Source organism: Dreissena polymorpha, chromosome 8 (genome assembly GCF_020536995.1).
Source record: "Dreissena polymorpha isolate Duluth1 chromosome 8, UMN_Dpol_1.0, whole genome shotgun sequence".
NCBI classification, from domain to species: domain Eukaryota; kingdom Metazoa; phylum Mollusca; class Bivalvia; order Myida; family Dreissenidae; genus Dreissena; species Dreissena polymorpha.
Window position 1 is genome coordinate 78,802,709 of NC_068362.1, and position 23,500 is coordinate 78,826,208.

The 23,500-nt window shown below is 34.6% G+C and overlaps 2 protein-coding genes and 2 pseudogenes across 2 annotated transcripts; all 4 read right to left on the reverse strand.

The window, feature by feature from the left end:
• Window positions 1-4,997: 4,997 nt before the first annotated feature.
• Window positions 4,998-6,205, reverse strand: LOC127840664 (homeobox protein HMX3-like). Its single transcript, XM_052369077.1, has 2 exons — window positions 5,998-6,205; window positions 4,998-5,509 (listed from the first exon to the last, which is right to left on the reverse strand). Exons 1-2 carry the CDS (start codon window positions 6,203-6,205, stop codon window positions 4,998-5,000), a joined length of 720 nt encoding a protein of 239 aa, XP_052225037.1.
• A 3,047-nt stretch (window positions 6,206-9,252) lies between these two features.
• On the reverse strand, window positions 9,253-9,459 carry LOC127843306 (small nucleolar RNA snR44; annotated as a pseudogene).
• Window positions 9,460-10,446: 987 nt separating this feature from the next.
• Window positions 10,447-10,653, reverse strand: LOC127843305 (small nucleolar RNA snR44; annotated as a pseudogene).
• A 5,359-nt stretch (window positions 10,654-16,012) lies between these two features.
• On the reverse strand, window positions 16,013-17,237 carry LOC127840665 (homeobox protein HMX3-A-like). Its single transcript, XM_052369078.1, has 2 exons — window positions 17,027-17,237; window positions 16,013-16,641 (listed from the first exon to the last, which is right to left on the reverse strand). Exons 1-2 carry the CDS (start codon window positions 17,235-17,237, stop codon window positions 16,013-16,015), a joined length of 840 nt encoding a protein of 279 aa, XP_052225038.1.
• Window positions 17,238-23,500: the final 6,263 nt, after the last annotated feature.

A 23,500-nucleotide genomic window follows, 5' to 3' on the forward strand; every position in this document is an offset into this window, starting at 1 on the left:
ATAGTCTAATATAGGAAACAGAAACAAAAGGTACTAAATCGGCCCATACATAAGAAATTAAATCTCAATGACCCAATATGCGGTGTAAACATATATCAGGTTTATTTCCGTTTTAATGTGTTTTAGCTCACGGGACAGTTACACCCATTTTTTCTTTTGGGGGAATTGTTGCTGCATTTTTGTGTACAAAACAATTGAAAGGATGAAGGGATTTCATTATCATGGCAGGAAAAAAAATCGACAGCTAGTTCAAGCTCTGCCATTTTGTGAACAAATAAACAGTCTTATTCAAATTTTAAATCGCATTTATGCACGTATTCTAAATTGATTTTAAATGTTCACATACGAAAGCTGACCGATCTGCACATGTTTCATTGACATAATACAGATCATGACATACATGAGTCAAAGCGATAGCAATGGCTTATCAGTCAACTTCATAAAATGCACGCGAAAAAATTTGTGAACTAACATAATGAGATTTTACTATTGACTTTGTGTGCGTACAAATTATTCACTCGATGCAGTTCAATTTATCTTGAAGTTTGAAGTTATAATATTGCACTTACTTAATCGGAAAACCGATCAAACAAGATCCTTTAGGAGATACTCGCATGACAATTAGCATCTGTCACGATATTATCTTAAGTGTTAGTGGCCGATTACTCACTGATCAGTCTATATATGACCGAGGTTATGAAGTTTTTGATAAAATCAACACGTTTACGAGACAGTTCGGCGCTTTCAATATTTATTAATCTTTTCTCACTCAGGAGCAAAGCGAAAATGGCTATGTGCAAACAGCATAAAACCAGAACAGCCTGCGAGTAACAGGTTTTACGCTGTTTGCTGCTTATCAGCATCTAGGGGTTGGAAAATAAGCATTTAAAACTTGAATCTAGTAAGATATTCTTTAATTACATTTAATTTTCTAAGGGACTACAAACACGTCACAATACGTTTCGAAATGGTAAAGGGTTAATCTTACCATACACATATCTTACACACCCTGGACCACTGTTATAAATTGGTAGTCAGTACTTTTCATTTGAATTGCTTTGTTGATTTTATATCGGACACTGCATACATCTGTATTAATATTAAGCATTTAAAATCACAGTCAACAAGCACTTCGTTAAACACAACTCCAGAAACAAATACTAGTAAACAACCGGGTTTTTAAGCTGACCCAGTAAATTAACTTAATTTAGACATGCAATAATGAATAATTTCCAGGAAATGTTTTTCGCTTTTGGAACTCATTTCCGTTTCTTTTCTTATTTCCATAATCCGTAATAATAATACTTTGTATATATGGCACTTGTTACATTTTTCACTATTTTTTTTTTAAACAAATTAATGAAAAAGGCACCAATTTCTTTTTCAAACAGCGATGCAAAACATAATTTGAGGCGTTTGTGATTGATATATTAATTTGAAGGTAAAAATCAACGGAGCTAATAAGCTCGAAATTCACATTTTTGAATCAAATGCGCTTAATAGTGCTCGATTGGTCATTTTCGGCTCGGGTCCTACTTACATGTACCCCGGGTACTCTTAAGCATACTTACATGTACCCCGGTTACGGTAAATACTAGTATACTAAAACGTACCCTGGAATTTTAACGCTAAATCGATTGTTGTCGTTTTTTAACATTAATTATGTTCACATTTATGTCAAATTTTCTGTTAAATGACCTCTATTTTATCGAAACTCATATTCAAGAGCATGTTAATGCAGTTTTTTTTTAAGATAAATTTGTTTAAGATAAACAATATCGTTTTACGGTAATCGGTAGCGTGTTTTACGATTTGGGCGGGAATACAACTCGGGTACAGTCTAATATCGACCGAGTACGTTTAAGTATATTAACCGTTACCGGGGTACATGCAAGTATACTTAAGAGTACCCGGGGTACATGTAAGTAGTAACTGAGCCAACAATGACCAGTCGAGCCTTTTTTTTTGGTGTCGTCCAACCTAAGAAAACGATAAGTAAACATAACAAAATAAGTGCACGTTTGTTTTATTTCTACCGCATTTCCATATACAATACCTCTAGTTAGACGAACAAACAGCACACTTTTAATTATTACATTATAATGAACACTATTTTTACTATTACACAAATAATTACAACAACTACTACTACTTATACTACTAATACTGGTACTTTTATAAAAACAGGTATTTCGTCTATAAATAAATATAACATTACGCTGAATGATTTGTAAATATCAATTTAGTCATGGACCACGACATAATATCCTCAACGGCAGTTCGGTAATTAATATGCCAGCACATATTTCACCGAGATAATACAAATGGTGACAAACTCAACGCGCTTACGTGACACTAAGATGGTTTGCCTGGCGCACGGATCATTAATGCCTATCCAGTTTTGACAACATACACATTATCAATTCAATGCATGTGTTTACTTGGGGGATAGTGTGATTTAACAGAACGATTTCGATCTGGAAACATTGCCCGCATGATTTATATCCGGAGTATTCGTGATATTACAAACATTGCCCGCATGATTTATATCCGGAGTATTCGTGATATTACATTATAATCCGGAGTATTCGTGATATTACATTATAAAAAAGAAAAAATTATCTTAGACACAACATGCCATTATACAGATTTAAATATTTGTGATTACGTGTCGAAAGATTTAAATATTTATGATTACGTGTCGAAAGATTTAAATATTTGTGACTACGTGTCGAAAGATTTAAATATTTATGATTACGTGTCGAAAGATTTAAATATTTGTGATTACGTGTCGAAAGATTTAAATATTTGTGATTACGTGTCGAAAGATTTAAATATTTATGATTACGTGTCGAAAGATTTAAATATTTGTGATTACGTGTCGAAAGATTTAAATATTTGTGATTACGTGTCGAAAGATTTAAATATTTATGATTACGTGTCGAAAGATTTAAATATTTGTGATTACGTGTCGAAAGATTTAAACATTTGTGATACCATGTCGAATTATTTACACATTTGTGATTACATGTTGAAAGATATACGTATTTGGTATTACATGTCAAACGTTATACACATGTATGATAACCTGTCAACTAATACATGTAAACACATTTTTACATTATTAACAAGGCTATTAGCAATATGGTCCCATACCGGCTCCACCATTGTCAGAAATTCCACCATTTTCAGAATTTTGTTTTGTTTTGGTTGTTATAGCAACGACAATTTTTGACGTAGGAACAAAATGAAATGACGTGCATAATGTCCATATTGCAATCTATCCATGTTGCAAGTTTCATGAAAAAAATATAAAGAACTTTTAAAGTTATCGCAGGATCAAGAAAAGTGTGACAGACAGACAGAGAGACAGACAGACAGACAGACAGACAGACAGACAGACAGACAGACAGACAGACAGACAGACAGACAGACAGACTCACATACAGACTCACAGACAGACTCACATACAGACTCACAGACAGACTCACAGACAGACTCACAGACGCACAAAGCGCAAACCATAAATCCCCTCCAGTGAAACCGGTAGGGGACAAAAAAGCACACAATATGATTATATGTGAACAGATATACGCATTTGTTCCGCATTGTTGTACAGTGCTCAAAACGTGATTTTGAGCTTTGGGTTTAACCTATTTATGCCCAGTGGACTCTCCCATCCTTATAAGTTGGATCAATTTATTTCCAAAATAAGGGATGTCTAGTATATTTATTCTTATATTTAGAACAATTCTTACAGAAATTCCTTTAAGCAAACAGCGTAGACCCAGATGAGTCGCCGCATCATGCGGCGTCTCATCTGGGTCTACGCTGTATGCAAAGTCCTTTTTTCAGGATGCTAGGCATAAATGGGTTAATCAAGAGGCAGGTTGTGTGCAGATTAAACAAATCAAGCTTTAATTTAAAATATTCTTAAAACATTTTTGATTATACTGTGTAGTTCTTCTTTAATGTTTCTGCTACCGACCGATGATTCACCGACCAGGCTATATTTTACGTAGGTTATAAATTTGTTTACATAATAAACATGATCGAGACAGTATACTTGTCTTTAGATGTTAAATACATACAATGTAGAATAACAAGCGAGAACTAATAACAATCACGAGCATAAATCCCCGAAGATTGTTTTATATAGGAGCATAAATCTCCGAAGATTGTTTTTTTATAGGAGCATAAATCTCCGAAGATTGTTTTATATAGGAGCATAAATCTCCGAAGATTGTTTTATATAGTTCTTTGACAATAATAGTTTAACAAATACATTTACAGCTTGATGTTTTATATTTCTTCTTTAGCAGTTAACGTTGGCAACCGATGTACACAATTAATTTCAGAGATTTTCGGATTACAATTAGCATCTGTCATATAAGTGTCATGATATTATCTCAAGTGTTGATGCTCGATTTATGACTGGCCAGTCCATATTTCACTGAGATAATAAAGATGTTGACAAAATAAACACGTTTACAAGACAGTTGATCGAAGACGTTTGCTAATGGCATGATTTTTATAATCTAAACAACGTCTCAAAGACAATAAGATAATACTGCTCAAGTTTACTGATACACAATCAAATAGTTAAACACTAAATTTATTTCAACTGCCCCAGGTTTTATCCCGTTTCTCTGTCCTAACTCTTAGTAATTTCATAGTTAACGATTTCTTATTTATATGTGGCTTTTTTGGCTTTTTCATCATATCTTTCAATTGTATATAATCCGAAGATCTTTGATTAAATATTAACATATTTGATAATATTAATAAAAAAAGAAGGTAAAAAGGCAATACATTTTCATATGTTTAATGTTCGTTTCAGAAATATTATGTTATATGCATATGAGTAAAGTAACAACATCTTATAACAATATAATTAACAAATAACAACAAATGATATGGACAATACAATTAACAAATAACAACAAATGAAATGGACAACACCACCGTGAATGCAGTATAAACGTTCTGAGTGTAAATTATGTTTGGTAGGGAAACAGAAGACTCTCTCGTTTGTAAGGAGGCGTACTGACATGCGCCGGAAGTGATGGTCCAGTGCAGACGAGACGCGCACCATTCATGTGGTATAAACCATTCTGCAGGAATCTGGAAGCGAAAGCAGAGGGGATAGGAATCTCATCCATCTCTCCGTTAATCTGTCGCTTCCATTTATTTCTTCTGTTCTGGAACCAGATTTTTATCTGGGTTTCTGATAATTTCAGGCTGGCTGCAAGTCCGGCTCTTTCCGCATTTGTTAGATAGCGCTTCATGTCAAAAGCAGCCTCGAGTTGGTATATTTGACTTCTGGAGAAAACCGTTCTTAACTTCTTTTTCTTGGACTTGAACGGACTCGGGGACTGGTTGTAGCTCTCGCCGAGTGAGTCCAAACTTTTATCGCTTTTACCATTGGTGCAAAAATTACTTTCCGTTTCCGGAGTACTTCTGTTCGAATCATACTCATGGTTTTCGTCGACGTTACGACAGTTTTGAACTGCATAGAAAGCAGATGTTTTAATCGGGTCATGTCGAACGCTGTCCTTCTGGTGTCCGACATAACAACGCGTAGGAACGGCGTACGGACTGGGACGGTATGTATCGACTGCAACCGGAAAGGGTCTGCAAATCAAGCGATACCCAGCAGGCGTCGGTGAAGGGTATTCGGTTTCCGGTGTACTGCACGCACGTGGTTCAATATTGCATTCTGTAACAGAAAATTGAAAATGTTCCCAACAAACATGTATTGTAAAATGACAAGAGAACATATGCATAACTATAATCAAATAAGAATTTCGATGATTCCTTTGCCTTCAATGAATATGAAATTATATACTCTGTTAAATATTGTTATAGTAAGTCATATATATTTATATTAATGTGAGCTACACTCTTTTGCAGAAAAATGAATTTTATTATTTAATCCACGATCGTCTAAGCATTTCAGAATGTACAGGTATATGTTAGGGTAATATTGTTCCTTACCAAAATGACAGTCCGCTCCAGACTCGGTGAATGGAGTATAGGATTGAATCTTCTCGCCGTGTTGACGGGGACGTCTGTGAAGGGCCTCCGTCACGTTCTCCGTTGACCCACGTGATTCCTTGTCGTCTGCTTTGCTTAGAATCCTGCTGATCGAAAAACTTAGAGGAATCCGCTCAACTTCCTTGACAATTTCGTCAGCGTTCGCCATCGTTGTATGCATGCAACGTCGATTTTAGACGATTAGAAATGTTTAACATATATGAAAACTAATTTTAATCATCCGTTTTACTAACGATTTCAGAAAAGACTCACAACTAATAAAGTGTGTACACTACCAGAAAATAAGTATATATAGATAAAATAATAATTCGTTTTTTTTTAAATAAAACTTGGACTTATGTATTTATTGCACTGTTCTGCTTTAAAGTGTATCAATATTTGATTACCATTTCGGTTGGGGCAAAATATAAATACGTGGAAAGGTGAGAACGATTATAAAAGAAAGGACCTTATCATATTGTTTGATCGCGTCAATCAGAGGATGTTTTGAAACTCTTTTGTTCTCTGATTGACCAATCAATTAGTCACGGTGTGACTTCCGTAAATATTACTTTGGTACAATACAATATCATCAATTGGTTTCGTAAATTGCAGATAAATTGACCACCAATTTAAAATTATTTTGATAAAACATATGCAATTACAAGCTACTTAAACGATTCATCTAATTAGTATTATTTTTTAAACCATTATTTTCCCATGATCAAGGAAATAGTATATGCATTTATGTACACTTAATGGATCTAACTTCATATTTTTTAATAATTGTATGTTTGTTTTAAAGCTAAGGTATTACAAACGATGCTCTACCTATAGCAATATATTCACATTAGAAAAAAATACTTGTTAAAATCTAACTTATCTAATGCCATATACATGTATCTTTTTATTATGTATTTTATTAAACGATAAGCATGTAATATATAACCTCAATAAATTTTCTGTTCATCTCTGATTATTAGTGTATAAATATTCGTGTTGATTAAATTATCATGTCATGTTTTATGTTTCGCAAAAAATGTATTCAAACTTAACCAAATCATATCAAGTGGTGATACACGATGATGCTTTAAAAAAAAATCATTAATCTGCGCTTATTCTGCACATTACAAATAACACATAATTATTGTTAAGAGAAATTTAAACTGAGCCGTGCTCTGTGAAAAGGGGTCTTAACGCATGTGCGTAAAGTGTCGTCCCAGATTAGTCTGTGCAGTTCGCACAGGCTAATCAGGGATGCCACTTTCCGCTTTTATTATATATTTCGCTTCAAGAAAGTCTCTTCTTAGCAAAAATCCAGTTTAGACGGATAATGTCATTCCTGACTAGCCTGTGCGGACTGCAAGGCTAATCTGGGACGACAATTTATATGCACATGCATTAAACCCCCTTTTCACAGAGCGCCTTTTAAGGACATGCGTTTCATACGGCATATCTAATGACAATATAACCTTATTTGCAGTAATATAATTAAATAATAAAATACTTTTAATTTAGAATGTGTATATCTATTTAAAAAGTTATTGGCACGTAGTTCATTCTCATACATATATTATATCTACAATAAAATGTCTTCATGTTAAAGACAAAATGTCCTTATGCTTTTAATTGGTTGTGTTTTTTACCTTTATAAAAGTATATTTTATATTCAATATTGCAGGCTAGACGCTTTATTGTAAGTCCCCGACCGTAAGACTCGTATATTTATACATGCAAATAAGTTGCTCGAAAAACGTACACTTCTGACATATTGTGTAGCATGAAGTAAAAAGTATTTTGAAAGTCATACTAAACGTAGTGCAATAAAAGCGTTGTAACCGCTTTACGAAACTCAAAATTCGAAATACATGGTCAGTTATTGTTTAACAATATATTACCTAAACACGTTAGTCTCGCGTTAACAAATAAATAATTAGAAAAGCTCGACTTGTGTACCCAAAAAGAGAGGCTTGTTGTGGCACTCGGGATATGATTGAGCCGGTGAAATGGATTTCGTTTCCACTGCTGGATGGTGAATCAGATTACACGAATCATGCAATCTTTTTATCTTTTGGACGTTTATTAGAATATCAAAGTCACGCCACTATCACACCATACTGTCTCGTAAACATGTTAATTTTGTCAACATCTTTATTATCGCACTGAAATATGGGCTGGTTACTTGAGATACGATCATGGCACTTGAATACGATAATATTGCAATAAAGCAAATAGTAATCCGAACTGGGAGATATCTTATTTCAAATCTAAGTGGATCACGTATTCATTAGAAAAAGTTAACTAGGAAGTACTGGTGGTAGTCTCTTAAAACATAAAACACGTGTTTGCTGCAATGATAATATTCTTAGTTTGTATTGTGGTATGATGGTATGATGGCAAAAGTGCTGTGTGCCTTACACGGATGTTCAATACGAAAAAGCGAAACAAACAAAACCCATTATTCAATAAAATATAGACAAATACATCTTTTTACTTTTACCTATTATTTTCCGAAACAAGCAAATCTGCGTTTATGTCACTAATCATTTGCCGGTAAACATTATTTACTTCTTGCAAATTCCGTTTATTTGTATTTGAAATAATTCTTCAAAAGCAAATTCATCAAATTATCATGTGGGTATCGCTTTGAAGAAAATAGTGTTTCCATTTTGTTATGGCATTTATAAGAAACCTGATACAGTCTTGTCATTTGCAATAAGTAAAAAATGTACAACAATGTATGTTTCATGATTTACTGTTATGAAAATTAACAATTTACGAAAGTAAAACGCCTTTCTTGGGAAATTTTCTATAATTGCTAAGTGTGCAAGCATTATTGCAGTAAATTTACCGAATCAGCGCATTAAGCGCTTTCACGCACTCCTTTTACGTGTCGTATCGACTATAAATCTACGCGTAAGCATCCAATACATTATGCAAATGTATGTCCGGTGACATTTATGTCTGAATGAAGTGTGATATTAGATTATAATACAACAATTAAACTTTAAACACAACATGCCATCAAGCATTTGTGATAACGTGTCCAACGTTTATATTTTGTTATTATGTGACGAAAGTTATACGCATTTGTGATTACGTGTCAAAAGATATTCTCATCTGTGATTACCTTTAAAAGATAAACACACTTGTGATTAAGATCTGTGCCGTGCGCTGTTAAAAGTATGGTGTACGAACTGGTCCAAAACTATTCTAAACTGTCCGGGACAGTTTAGAAACCGTCCGGGACGGTTTGTAAACTGTCCCGGACAGTTTACTTAACTGTCCCGGACAGTTTACTAAACTGTCCCGGACAGTTTACAAACTGTCCCGGACGGTTTAGGAAAGTTTTGGACCGTTCGTGTGCATAAACCGTCCGGGACGGTTTAAACTGTCCGGGACAGTTTAGTAAACTGTCCGGGACGGTTTAAACTGTCTGACACGGTATTATTTATGTCAACCAATCAGAACACTCCTACAATAATGCTTTACTTTAGAAGTCGTAATGTAATATCGTTGTCATCTCGAGCGACGCTATTTTTCTCGGACAAAACATGATTTTAAAAATATTCAATCAATCATTGCTGCCAAAAACGCCAGAGTTAAAAATGAATATTTTAAGTACTCGAAATAAATGTATTTGCCCACAAAGTATTTCTGACATTGGTAACGAATTTCTACTTTTACAGTCGCTGCCCTGTAACTGTCGAGTAACGGTGTAAACTCGGGATATGATGTGGTCATTCTGTTCACATTTCTAGCCAGAGCACCCAATCTTGTCAGTGAAGAGTTAATCACCTCAAGGGACCTATTTGTCTCTAAAGTTATTGTAATGGAATTAAACACATCCCGACAAGTCTTTAAAAACCGATCTCTGTCCATATTCGCGTACAAATGATAAATATCGAACAATCACTCGAGTAAACGTTACTAAAAAGGAAATTCTCACTTTCGAAATGGCACACAAATGCGAAGTGATACGAGTGTTGATTGGTTGATTGACTACTCTTAAGAACCTATGCCGTACTAAAATTTATGCCTGTAAACCGTCCGGGACAGTTTAGGAAACCGTCCCGGACAGTTTCCAGGAAACCGTCCCGGACAGTTTCTTAAACTGTCCCGGACGGTTTGTAATCCACAAAATAAAACGCCCGGTACGGTTTACAGACGCACGAGCGGTTCAAAAGTAAGAAACTGTCCGGGACAGTTTAGTAAACTGTTCGGGACAGATTACAAACCGTCCCGGACGGTTTATAAACCGTCCCGGACAGTTTAGAATAGTTTTGGACCAGTTCGTACACCATATAAAAGTGGGTTTATTGCATGTTCGTAAAGTGTCGTCCCAGATTTGCCTCTGCAGTCCGCACAGGCCAATCAGTATGGTGTACGAACTGGTCCAAAACTATTCTAAACTGTCCGGGACAGTTTAGAAACCGTCCGGGACGGTTTGTAAACTGTCCCGGACAGTTTACTTAACTGTCCCGGACAGTTTACTAAACTGTCCCGGACAGTTTACAAACTGTCCCGGACGGTTTAGGAAAGTTTTGGACCGTTCGTGTGCATAAACCGTCCGGGACGGTTTAAACTGTCCGGGACAGTTTAGTAAACTGTCCGGGACGGTTTAAACTGTCTGACACGGTATTATTTATGTCAACCAATCAGAACACTCCTTACAATAATGCTTTACTTTAGAAGTCGTAATGTAATATCGTTGTCATCTCGAGCGACGCTATTTTTCTCGGACAAAACATGATTTTAAAAATATTCAATCAATCATTGCTGCCAAAAACGCCAGAGTTAAAAATGAATATTTTAAGTACTCGAAATAAATGTATTTGCCCACAAAGTATTTCTGACATTGGTAACGAATTTCTACTTTTACAGTCGCTGCCCTGTAACTGTCGAGTAACGGTGTAAACTCGGGATATGATGTGGTCATTCTGTTCACATTTCTAGCCAGAGCTCCCAATCTTGTCAGTGAAGAGTTAATCACCTCAAGGGACCTATTTGTCTCTAAAGTTCTTGTAATGGAATTAAACACATCCCGACAAGTCTTTAAAAACCGATCTCTGTCCATATTCGCGTACAAATGATAAATATCGAACAATCACTCGAGTAAACGTTACTAAAAAGGAAATTCTCACTTTCGAAATGGCACACAAATGCGAAGTGATACGAGTGTTGATTGGTTGATTGACTACTCTTAAGAACCTATGCCGTACTAAAATTTATGCCTGTAAACCGTCCGGGACAGTTTAGGAAACCGTCCCGGACAGTTTCCAGGAAACCGTCCCGGACAGTTTCTTAAACTGTCCCGGACGGTTTGTAATCCACAAAATAAAACGCCCGGTACGGTTTACAGACGCACGAGCGGTTCAAAAGTAAGAAACTGTCCGGGACAGTTTAGTAAACTGTCCGGGACAGATTACAAACCGTCCCGGACGGTTTATAAACCGTCCCGGACAGTTTAGAATAGTTTTGGACCAGTTCGTACACCATAAATCAGGGACAACACTTTCCGCCTAAACTTGATTTTCGCTAAGAAGAGACTTTCTTGAAACGAAAGATATCATAAAAGTGGTAGGTGTCGTCTCTAATTAGCCTGTGTGGACTACAAAGGCTAACCTGGGACGACACTTTACGCACATGTATTAAACTCCTTTTTCACAGAGTACGGCCTAAATCTACTTCAAGTTACATACCAAATGCAAGATACTGTACATAGGTTTTGTTTATGAAATTCCTTTATGCAAAAACACGAATGTTAAGCTTCATCATTTCTCGTAAACGTGTTGAGTTTGTCAACATCTTTATTATCTCACTATAATATGAGCTATCGAACATCAACTTTCAGATAACGACATGCAACTCATATGCCTCATGTAAATTGCATTCGACAATCTCCAAACTGTTCGTTGACAATTGATTTTCAAGGCTAGCAGCAAGATATACTAACATTAAATATCGAATTGTAAATTTATACATGCATGCATTTTATTTGTTCAAGACTATAATTCAAAATATGATGGTTTCTTGGACTTAAAAAGACGAGTAATGACAGAGCCATGTGCATCAACTCGGGGTTGTCCAATTTAAAGGTAGTGTTAAACTATTTAGTTGTGAATCTGAAAAGATAATGCCTGTGATCGCATTGTCTCTGAGGCGCTAATTATGTTACAAAATCACCACTAACAGACGTCTTCGCCATACTGTCTCATACACGTGTTGATTTTGTCAACATCTTTACTATCTCCGTTAAATATGGGCTGGTCAGTCAGTTATCGAACATGAACATTTAAGATAATATAATGACACTTATATGACATATGCTAATTGTAATGCGAAAATCTCTGAAAGGATCCATTTACAAAGGTTTTCCACATAAACTTTACTTGAACAAATATAAAACACCAAATGGTAAATTCAAATGTATGCAAAACGAGCATTATTTTCAAAGAACTGTCTCAATGTTATCCATTTGCATGCTGGGAAATTTGTCGTCTGCTAAAATGTCTTCTGCTGAATTTCTAAAATTAGCATTTTCTTCGATTTTTTTCAAAGAATACTATCAGAATAGCAAACAGTTTGGATCCTGATGAGACGCCACGTTTTGTGGCGTCTCATCTGGATCCAAACTGTTTGCAAAGGCCTTTAAAATTCAGCTCCAGCGCTTTAAGGGTTATATTTCGGAGAGCTTTATGAACGCTTGTGTTCTTTCACGATTGTTATCGCTGGTATAGAGACTATGGTATTTCGTTTTGTAAGTTTTCCATGAAAATCATTTTCTTCATTTATTTTTTTCCAGGTTTTTGTGATAATTGACTTTAAACTCTTGATACGAATACACATTCCGATGTAATATCCGCATCGCATAAAGGTTCAAATGACTGAAGTACCGAATGTCTTTTGTATAATAGGGACAGGCAATAGCCCATGAGTTTAGGTATGTAAATCCCGGTTGTTTATTAGATTTTTTTCTGGAGTTATATTTTACCAATTCAATTCAATAGTTTATTTGCATATATGGCCTCCGGCCCAAACACAATATATACATCATCAAAATTATCATAGTACGCAGCATGTGGTTATGGTCCTAACAATACAATATGAGTATGATAATAAAAACATTATTATCTGTACATTTCCATTCACTGATCTCTCTCTTCAAATGAGTTATATATATATACATAGCATTGTTTCGTATTAACTTTTCATTTTCAGTAGACATCAAATCATAGAATGTCTCTAAAGATGGATGTTGAAAATAGTACAATGGTATATACATAGGACGGAGATTAGCATACAGAGAACATAAAATGATACTCATCTTCGATGAGTGTTTCACAATATATACATACACGAAATTCTCTATCTATATTACAATGTCTTCCCTTTTCTATCAAGAGGTTGTGTGATGAACTTCGAAAATTTGCAAAACATTGTCTAAATTTTTTAATATCAATAATATTTATATACTTTTCCACTTCAAAACACTGTTTAAACAATATATAATGACACCGTTTGCTATTCTCTCTACACCTAGCATTCCAATTTTGCATAGCTTGATCTTTCAGCTTTTGTTCATATTGTAATAAAAACAGTTTAGGGTTTATTACATTTTGCTCTTCCCAGACATAACCAAAACCATTTCTGTATAAGTTTAGCCTTACATCACTAGCCCAGTTATTGAAGCCTAGATTATAAAAGTACATAAGCATTTCATAGCATAGTCTAGGATATCTATATCTAGGTAGATGTAATAATCGTAGCCAATATTTAATACAACGTATAGATGAATAGATATGCATAGGGAATCTACCGGTATCTCCTAGTATGGCATCATAACATGCTGTTTTATTTACATTCAAAAATCTTTTGCATGCATATATTTGCAATGATTCTATACAATGTGGGTTTTTTCGACCCCATAATTCTAAGCCATATAACATTACAGATGCTATCTTCGAGTCAAATATTTTATAAAAAGTTTAAAATGGCAAACATGATACATATTGAAAAGAGTTCAAAATACATATAAGAACCTTCTTAGCCTTGGTAGTCATGGTCTCGGCCATTTTGTACATAGAGAGTCTATTTAAAAAATATATACCAACATATGTAAAACCATTAACAATATCTAGTCGACTGCTATTATATGTCCATTTTTCTCTACTGGCTATTTGGCCCCTACGTTTAAACACAAGTATTTTGTGTGTGTGTTTTTTTCAATATTAACTGTAAGTTTGTTTTGCGTACAAAAATAATTAAAAATGTTTAATTGCTTTTGAAAACCAACAACAGTATCAGCAATTAGGGCTATATAATCAGCAAACATTAGCATGAAAATTTCAACAGTATCATGGAATAATTGAATCCCACTTGTATTATTGTATTTAAAATTGTATACAATTCATTGATGAACATTGCAAATAAAATTGGGCTTAAGCTAGACCCTTTACGAACTCCAACAGGACATGAAAATGTATCAGATACTCCTTCATCTGATCGAACACATGCTTTAATAGATGAATAAATTTGTTGTATGGCTTCATACAAATGACCTTTGACACCATTTTGTTTTAGAACATTGTACAAAATACCCCGATTTACTGAATCAAAGGCTTTCTGGAAATCTATGAAAGCCACATATACAGATCTACCTTTCATGCTTAGATATTTATTAACAATGGAATATAAGATAAAGGCATTATCTACAGTTGTATATCCAGCTCTTAATCCAGCTTGAGCTTCTGATAGCCTACTGTATGCTTCCTTATATCAAGAGTATGTTGACTGTGATTTTAAACGCTTATAATAATGCAGATGTCGATATAAAATCAACAAAGCAATTCAAGTGAAAAGTACTGACTACCATTTTATAACAGTGGTCCAGGTTCGTAAGACATGTATATGGTAAGATTAATAAATATTTAAAGCGCCAAACTGTCTCGTAAACGAGTTAATTTTGTCAACATCTTCATAACCTAAGTCATATATGGGCTGATCAGTGAGTTATCTGCAACTAACACTTACGATAATATCGTGACAGATGCTAATTGTAATGCGACAATCTCGTAAAGGATCTTGTCTTATCGGTTTTCCGATTAAGCGGTAAGTGCAATATTAGAACTTCAAACTTCAAGATAAATTGCACTGCATCAAGTGAATGATTTTTACGCAAAAAAAGCAATATTAAAATCTAATTAGGTTATTTCCCAGGCTTGTTCACGTGCATTTGATGAAGTTGATTGGTAAGCCATTGCTGTTGCGCTTACTCATGTATGTTTCGTCATTATCTGTATTATGTTAATGAAACATGGGCAGATCGGTAAGCTTTCTTATGTGAACATTTACAATCAATTGAGGATACATGCATGCGATTTAAAATTTGAATAAGACTTATGTTTATATGTTCACAAAAGGGCAGAACTTGAACTAGCTGTTCATCATTTGAATTTTTATTTTACACAAATAGGCAGCCACACCCCCCCCCCAAAAAAAAGGGTGTTACTGTCCCGGAAGTGAAAGCAAAGGAAAACGGAAATAATATTGAGATATGTATACACCACTTATAGGGTCATTAAGATTTAATATTCAATGTATTTGCAGATTTAGTATCTTTTTCTGTTTCATATGTTATACTATAAGCTGAAGCTATGTGTACGATGAATTATAAATGGCTCTTTTGGCTTTTTCATCATATCTTTCAATCGTATATAATCCGGATATCTATGATTAAATATTAACTTATTTGATAATAATAATAATAAATAAAGGTAAAAAGGCAATACATTTTCATATGTTTAATGTTCGTTTCAGAAATATTATGTCATATGAATATGAGTAAAGTAACAACATTTTATAACAATATAATTAACAAATAATAACAAATAATATGGACAATACAATTAACAAATAACAACAAATGATATGGACAACACCACCATGAATGCTGTATAAACGTTCTGAGTGTAAATTATGTTTGGTAGGGAAACAGAAGACTCTCTCGTTTGTAAGGAGGCGTACTGACATGCGCCGGAAGTGATGGTCCAGTGTAGACGAGATCTGCGCGCGCACCATTCATGTGATATAAACCATTCTGCAGGAATCTGGAAGCGAAAGCAGAGTGGATAGGAATCTCGTCCATCTCTCCGTTAATCTGTCGCTTCCATTTATTTCTTCTGTTCTGGAACCAGATTTTTATCTGGGTTTCTGATAATTTCAGGCTGACTGCAAGTCCGGCTCTCTCCGCATTGGTTAGATATCGCTTCATGTCGAAAGCAGCCTCGAGTTGGTATATTTGACTTCTGGAGAACACCGTTCTTAACTTCTTCTTCTTTTTAGACTTGAACGGACTCGGGGACTGATGGTAGCTCTCGCCGAGAGAATCCAAACTTTTATCGCTATGACCCTTGGTGCAAAAATTGCTTTCCGTCTCCGGAGTACTTCTGTTAGAATCATACTCGTCGTTGCCGTCGACGTTACGATAGTTTGGAACCGCATAGAATGCAGATGTTTGAACCGGGTCCTGTTGAGCGCTGTCAATCTGGAGTCCCACATAACTACGCGTAGGCACGGTGTACGGACTGGGACGATAGGTATCGACTGAAACCGGAAATGGTCTGAAAATCAAGGGATACCAAGCCAGCGTGGGTGAAGGGTATTCGGTTTCCGGTGTACTGCACGCACGTGGTTCAGCATTGCATTCTGTAACAGAAAAAATGAAAATATGACCAAAAACATGTATTGTAAAATGAAAAGAGAAAATATGCAGTATTGTTTTCAAATAAAATGTTTGATGATTCCATGCTCTTAACTGAATTTCAAATTATACTCTCGCTTTTATATTGTTATAGGTCGTCATATATTTTAAGGATAATGTGAGCTACCGGTACATTCTTTTGCAGAAAGAAACATGTTATGATTTAATCAACTATCGTCTAAGCGTTCAGAATGGATATGTATATTTAAGGGTTATGTTGTGCCTTACCAAAATGACAGTCCGCCCCAGTTTCGGTGAGTGGGGTATAGTATTGAATCTTCGCGCCGTGTTGCTTGGGAAGTCTGTGAACGGACTCAGTCACGTCCTCTGATGACCCACGTGATTCCTGTTCGTCTGTGTTGCTAAGAATCCTGCTGATCGAAAAACTCAGAGGAATCCGCTCAACTTCCTTGACAACATCGTCAGCGATCTCAATCATTTTATGCATACAACGTTGATTATAGACAACGATTTGTAATTATGACTATATATGGAAACCAATTTCAAACTTCCGTTTTTCGTTTTTCTAACGATTTCAGAAAAGACTCACATCTACTCAAGTGTGTACGCTACCCGAAAATAAATGTGCATAAAATATATTTCGTTTTTTTAAGCAACACATGAACGAATTTAATTCTTGCACTGTTCTGCTTAAAAGTGTATCAAGATTTGATTATCCTTTCGGCTGGAGCAAAATATAAATACGTGGAAAGGTGAGAACGATTATAAAAGAAAGCACCTTATCATATTGTTTGATCGCGTCAATCAGAGGATGTTTTGAAACTCTTTTGTTCTCTGATTGGTTAATCAATTAGTCACAGTGTGACTTCCGTAAATATTACTTTGGTACAATATCATCAATTGGTTTCGTAAATTGCAGATAAATTGACCACCAATTTTAAATGATTTTGTGTTTTTTTAATGCAATTACGAGCTGCTGAAACGGTTCATCCAATTAGCATTATTTACTTAACGATTATTTGCCCATGATCAAGAAAATAGTATCTTCAATCCTGTATGCATAATTAATCTTACTAAATATTTTTCAATAATATGTTTGTTGTTAAGGTTACGGTGTCACTAATGATACGCTACCTATCGCAATATATTCACAGTAAAATATTTACTAATTAAAATCTAACATAAATTATGACATGTTTATTTTTATTTTTATTTTTATTTTTATTTTTATTTTTAACGATAAGCTTGCAATACTTTTGAATAAACTTTCTGTTCTGCTCTGATTATTAATAAATTTAATATTTGTGTTAATTAATTATCATATCATGTTTTATGTATCACAAAAATTTATTCAAACTTAAGGAAATCATATAAAGTTGTGTTAAAGGTTGTTGCTTTTAAATAAATATCCTCAATCTGTGCTTTTCCTGCACAATACAAATTACACGTATTGTCTAGAGAATAAAACTTAAGATACAAACAATAAATTGGACCGTGCTCAGTAAAAAGGGGGTTAAATGCATGTGCGTAAAGTGTCCTCCCAGATTAGCCTGTGCAGTCCGCACATGCTATTCGGGGACGACACGTTTCGCTTTTATGGTGTATTTCGTTGAAAAAAGTATTCTATTAGCAAAAATCAAGTTTAGGCGGAAAGTGTTTAGACAGAGCGCCTTTTAAGGCCGTGAGTTTCATATGACATACTTCGTGACAATATAACCATATTTACAGGAGCACAATTTAAACAAGACTATTGCCAAGCAATACATGTCCCTTACCGGCTCCACCATTGTCATAAAAAAATATTTGTTGCCATAGCAACAAGAATTTTGACGTAGGAACAAAATAAAATGACGTGCATAATGTCCATATTGCCATCAATCCGTGTTTCAAGTTTCATGAAAAATATGAAAAACTTTTAAAGTTATCGCAGGATCCAGAAAAGTGTGCCAGACTGACGGACTGACAGACACACAGAGCGCAAACCATAAGTCCCCTCCGGTGAAACCGGTAGGGGGGGGGAATGAATAATTTAATTTATAATGTGTATATCTATTTAAAAAGTTATTAACACGTAGTTGATTTTCGGTTCAAAGTTTTCTTTATAGCAATCAAAAGAAATAATCAAATTCATTCTCTAACATATACTACATCACAATAAAATGCCATCATGTTAAAGATAAAATGACCTAATGCTGTTAATTTGTTATGTGTTTACCTATATATCATATAAGACAATCTTTTTGTCAGAAAACATATAGGTCCCATAAACCACGTTTCCCTTCGAAAAATAAATATGAGTCACAAACCGTAAGACTCGTATTTTTATACATACAAATTAATTGCAAGGAAAACTTAAGCTTCTGACATATTGTGTAGCATGAAGTATAAACTATTTTAGAAAGTCACACTAAACTTACTGCAATAAAAGCGTTGTGACCGCTTTACGAAACTCAACATTCGAAATACATGGTCAACAATTAATGTTTGCCAATATAATACCTAAACACTTTATTCTAAAAAATAAATACACAAAAAGCTCTAATTGTGTACCCCCAAACAAGAGGGGCTTGATATGGTATATGATAGAGCCAGTGGCCCGAACGTGGAGATGGTGAAATATATTTAGTTTCCACTGCTGGATGGTGAATCAGGATACAAGAATTATGCAACCGTATTGTCTTTTGGACGTTTATTAGAATATCAAAGTCACCCCATTGCCTCACCGTACTGTCTCGTAAACTATCCCACCGTACTGTCTCGTAAACTATCTCACCGTACTGTCTCGTAAACATGTTAATTTTGTCAACATCTCTGTTATCGCAATGAAATATGGGCTGGTCACTTGAGATATGATCATGGCACTTGAATACGATAATATTGCAATGATGCAAATTGTAATCCGAAGAGAAAATTATCTTATTTCAGATCTAAGTGAATCACATACTGGTATTCACTAGGAAAAATTGAAGAGGATATGAAAGCACTAGTGGTGATCACTTAAAACATAAAACACGTGTTTGCTGCACTTGTTATGTTGCTTGTTTTGTATGGTGGTATGATGGTATGATGGTATGATGGTATGATGGTATGATGGTATGACGGTATGATGGTATGATGGTATGATGGTATGAAGATATGAAGATATGATGGTATGATGACATGATGGTATGATGGTATGATGGTATGATGGCATGATGGTATGATGGTATGATGGTATAATGGTATAATGGTATGATGGTATGAAGATATGATGGCATGATGGTATGGTGGTATGATGGTATGATGGTATGATGGTATGATGGTATGATGGTATGGTGGTATGATGGTATGATGGTATGGTGGTATTATGGTATAATGGTATGATGGTATGATGGTATGGTGGTATGATATTATAATGGTATGATGGTATGATGGTATGATGGTATGGTGGTCTGATGGTATGATGGTATGATGGTATGGTGGTCTGCTGGTATAATGGTATGATGGTCTGATGGTCTGGTGGTCTGATGGTCTAATGGTATGATGGTATGATGGTATGAAGATATGATGGTATGATGGCATGCTGGTATGATGGTATGATGGGATGGTGGTATGATGGTATAATGGTATAATGGTATGATGGTATGATGGTATGATGGTATGATGGTATGATGGTATGATGGTATGATGGTAGGATGGCAGAGGATGTGTGTGCTTTGCTTTACACGGGGGTTCAATACGAAGAAGCGAAACGAAACCATTATTCAATAAAAAATAAACGATTGCATCTTGTTACTTTTTTCTAATATTTTCTTAAACCGAAACAAGCAAATCTGCGTTTATCTTCGTGATCATTTAAACATGCTTGACTTCTTGCGATTTCCGTTTATTTGTATTTTCAATAATAACTCAGAAACAAATTTCTTATAATATATTGTGGGTTTCACTCTGAAGAAAATGGTATTTCCATTTAATAATGTCATATATAATCAACCAGATACAACCTTGTAATTTGCAGTTAATTCCGAAATGTTAAACAATGTATGTTTCATGATTTACTGTTACGAAAATTAACAATCTACTGAAGTAAGACTCCTTTTTTGGAAACTTTTCCTCTATAGCAAAGTGTGCAAGCATTATTGCAGTAATCTTATTAGCCTGTGTGGACTGCATAGGCTAACCTGGGACGGCACTTTACGCACATTCATTTAACCTTTTTTTGACAGAGCCCGACCCAAATATACTTCAAGTTACATACAAAATTCATGGTTGTGTTTAAATATTTAGATGTGAATCTTAAAAAAAAAACACGTTTTATCGAATTGTCTTTGAGATGTTAATAGTGTAACAAAATCATAAAAATTAGCAATCTGTCTCATTCGCCCTACTGTCTCATAAACGTGTAGATTATGTCAACATCTTTATTATCTCCGTGAAATATGGCTGGTCAGTCAGTTATCAAACATGAACATTTGAGATAATATCATGACACGTATATGACACATGCTAATTGTAATGCGAAAATCTCTGAAAGGATCTATTTACAAAGGCTTTCCACATAAACTTCTCTAGAAGAAATATAAAACATCAAATGATAAATTCATATGTATAATTGTCAAAGAACCGTCTCACTGGTTTATTTCGGAGCTTTCGACTCTTTAACGTTCGTCACATAAAAAACAAAATATAAATCGTTGGACATGTAATCACAAATGCTTGTTCTATTATAATATAATATCACACTTCATTCAGACATTTAAAGTTGCCTTTTCACAGATTTTGGCATATTTTGAAGTTTGTCATTAAATGCTTTATATTAATAAATGTAAACATTGGATCTTAAACGCTCCAGTAAAAAATCAAGAATAAATTTTTAAAAAGGAAAAAAAAGTTGCCGGTATCAGGGCTCGAACCAGTGACCCCCGGAGTCCTGGAGTTAGTCTGAAGTAAAATCGCATTAGCCCTCTCGGCTATTCCTCCGGGTATACACAGTTTAAGTATTTTATACGTTATATACGCAATCTTCGTAGTTTCGTAAATTTAAACGAAAACAACAGAACTCTCCAAATTATTCAATCGTTTTGCGTTGCAACGCTTTATAATTTTTAGGTTTTCAAATCGTCAAAAGATACATATAATGGCTATATTGGACTATAGTAAATGTTCAGTAATACTGTTACCTCACAAATATCATAACTAAAACGAAAATTTGCGAATCTGAAACAACTTTTTTCAATTTTGTCAATTTACCAAACCGTGAAAAGATCCCTTTAATTCACCGGACATACATTTGCATAATGTACTGGGTGCGTACGCGTAGGTTCATATAATTTATTTAAGTGATTACGAGTCTTTGTTAACCCTTTGCATGCTGGGAAATTTGTCGTCTGCTAAAATGTCGTCTGCTGAATTTCTTAAATTAGCATTTTCTTTGATTTTTTTCCAAAGAATACTATCAAAATAGCAAACAGTTTGGATCCTGATGAGACGCCACGTTCTGTGGCGTCTCATCTGGATCCAAACTGTTTGCAAAGGCCTTCAAATTCGGTTTCAGCACTGTAAGAGTTAAGGTAGCGGCATTTTAAATTAGTCACTGTGTTAAACAATTAATCGCGCATTATCACATTAACCAGCTCTGAGTTGATGTTAGATTTACCAATTAAAATGCTGATATTTAAATGTATCAAACAATGAAATGTGTCGTTTCGACAAGGAGATGACAAAAAGGCCCAGATTTTCTCATTCTGTTTGAAACGAATGGAAAATATATATATATATTAAATATATTTGTTTGTTTACAAGGTCATCTGTGTAACAACATTATTCGGGAATCACCATTTTGTATCAAACACACCACCATATAATAAGTAAAAACAAAACAATAAATTGACATAACCATGCAAGCTAAGTTTGTAGTATGTGATATGCTTGTCAAAGTACACCTCCCTCGAAAGTTCACATGTGATACAGTTAACCCTTAAAGCGCTGGAGCTGAATTTTAAAGGCCTTTGCAAACAGTTTGGATCCAGATGAGACGCCACAGAACGTGGCGTCTCATCAGGATCCAAACTGTTTGCTATTCTGATAGTATTCTTTGAAAAAAATTGAAGAAAATGCTAATTTAAGAAATTCTGCAGACGACATTTTAGCAGACGACAAATTTCCCAGCATGCAAAGGGTTAATTATTCTTTTGTTTTGAAAACTGCATATGTGATAAGTATCCTTAGGCCAAGCAATGCACCACAGAGTTTCTTCATTATCATATCAGAAAAAAATATTTGTTGGCAATGAGTCATCAATCAGCCACCGAGGATATAGTATCAGGGCACTTGAAAAAGTATGTTTAATCATCCATAATCGGTAGGTTATGTTCAAGAAAAGAAGAAAACCATTTTAGTATTAAAATACCACTAGTAGTAATTGCTAAATAAATTAAGTTTTTACGTTAACAATATTTGACGCGAAATAGTTGTATTTGGTATTAAGTACGTTATGCTCGAAAACCCATTGCGTATAATCCAGTATAAACTTTATGAACGCTTGTGTTTTTTCACGATTGTTATCGCTTTTACAGAGACTATGTTTTTGGGGTTTGTAAATTTGTCATTTAAATTAATTTCTTCATTTATTTTTTCCAAGTTTTTGTGATAATAGGCTTTAAACTCTTGATACACAAACACATTCTGATCTAATATCCGCATCGCTTAAAGGTTCAACTAACTAAAGTACCGAATGTCTTTTGTATAATAGGAAATAGCAAA

What these genes read in the sequence shown, in the direction of transcription:
- LOC127840664 (XM_052369077.1), bottom strand. Translation starts at nt 6,205, where the DNA reads ATGGCGAACGCTGACGAAATTGTCAAGGAAGTTGAGCGGATTCCTCTA. An exon ending in TGGAGCGGACTGTCATTTTG is followed by an intron (nt 5,510 to 5,997) that starts GTAAGGAACAAT and finishes CTTTCTATGCAG; the next exon opens with TTCAAAACTGTCGTAACGTC.
- LOC127840665 (XM_052369078.1), bottom strand. Translation starts at nt 17,237, where the DNA reads ATGATTGAGATCGCTGACGATGTTGTCAAGGAAGTTGAGCGGATTCCT. An exon ending in TGGGGCGGACTGTCATTTTG is followed by an intron (nt 16,642 to 17,026) that starts GTAAGGCACAAC and finishes TTCCGGTTTCAG; the next exon opens with TCGATACCTATCGTCCCAGT.